Source organism: Pteropus alecto, unplaced genomic scaffold, assembly GCF_000325575.1.
Source record: "Pteropus alecto unplaced genomic scaffold, ASM32557v1 scaffold700, whole genome shotgun sequence".
NCBI lineage: Eukaryota > Metazoa > Chordata > Mammalia > Chiroptera > Pteropodidae > Pteropus > Pteropus alecto.
In genome coordinates this window covers 864,853-865,908 of record NW_006429611.1, presented here as the reverse complement: position 1 = coordinate 865,908, position 1,056 = coordinate 864,853, and the positions used below count along the sequence as shown (strand labels likewise).

Here is a 1,056-nt window from a genome sequence, read left to right as displayed (position 1 = left end):
GCATCTAGAGAAGTCCTTGGCGCAGGCAGGTGCTCAGGGAATGTTTGGTGAACCGCCTGCCCCCCGCTCTGGAGGTCCACACTGGCAGCTGGACGGGCAACCTCCCAACCTCCGTGCCACAAGACGACCGCTCGCCGGGGAGGAGGGGTCCTCTGCTCAGGGATGGGAGGCTGCGCTACAGGAAGGTGCCAGGATTCCAGGCTCGGGGGAGGCAGGGCTGCAGCAGAGAGGGGCTGAGGTGACTCCTGTGGAGGGGGCCCAAAGCGGAGCCCCAACGCTGCTGGGAAAGGCCGAGTCCTAGCACCCGGGAGACACCTGCCTGTTGCCCACAGACAGGGGCTGCCCACCACCCGGTCTGGAAAGGGTGGGGTCACCCCAGGGCCCACCTCTGGGGGCCCACAGGGCACGAGTTCTGCAAGGGCAGGAGCAGCCGAGGGTGCCTGGGCATCTGCTGCCACCAAGTGGCGGCTGGCGTGGTGGCTGGTGAGGCGCCCGAGGCCCAGGGTTTCAGCGAAGCCCCTCACAGGGGCTGGGCGCTCGGCCGGCGCCCCGGCCTCGGGCTGGCCGCCTGGACTGCCAGCTCACTTCTTTTGCTTAATGAAAGAAACCGAATTCCTCCCTTTTGTAAGGACGCGGTGGTCGTCCTAGGGAGAGCAGCGGGGTCCAGAGCTGACGCTGAGGCTCAGAGCGCCCTGCAGCAGGGGGCGGGCAGCGGCGCAGGCCCGGCAGCCGCGGGCGGGCTGTAACTGGAGGCCGAGGTGGCGGGGACCCCCTAGGGCGACCTCCCGCCCAGCTCCTCCTCCTCCCGGCCTCTGCGGACCCCAGGCCTAAGGGATGAGGGCGGTGGGAGAGGCCCGCGCCGCCACCCCTCCAAAGCGGGAAAATGGCTCCTTCGGAGCGAGTCCGCCTCCCCCTGAGCCCCGCCGCTGCGGTGGCGGAAGGAAGCCCGGCCTCAGTCTCCAGAGGCTGGGGTCAGGGCACCTTCCGCTCTGAGAGCGCCACAGAGGGCAGGCTACGCCACGGCCTCAGGAGCAGGCCGTGGGTCCCCCGGGGGCG

General features: G+C 70.0%; 1 protein-coding gene across 1 annotated transcript in view; it reads right to left on the bottom strand.

Annotated features, from left to right (window-relative positions):
• Positions 1-1,056, bottom strand: part of LOC112481419 (proline-rich protein 2-like) — a 9,643-nt gene that overhangs the window by 7,861 nt on the left and 726 nt on the right. The window contains exons 2-3 of the mRNA XM_025048206.1: positions 982-989; positions 387-580 (exon numbers count right to left, since the gene is read on the bottom strand). Of these exons, the coding sequence (XP_024903974.1) occupies positions 387-580; positions 982-989 (202 nt within the window). The remainder of the gene's footprint in view (positions 1-386; positions 581-981; positions 990-1,056) is intronic.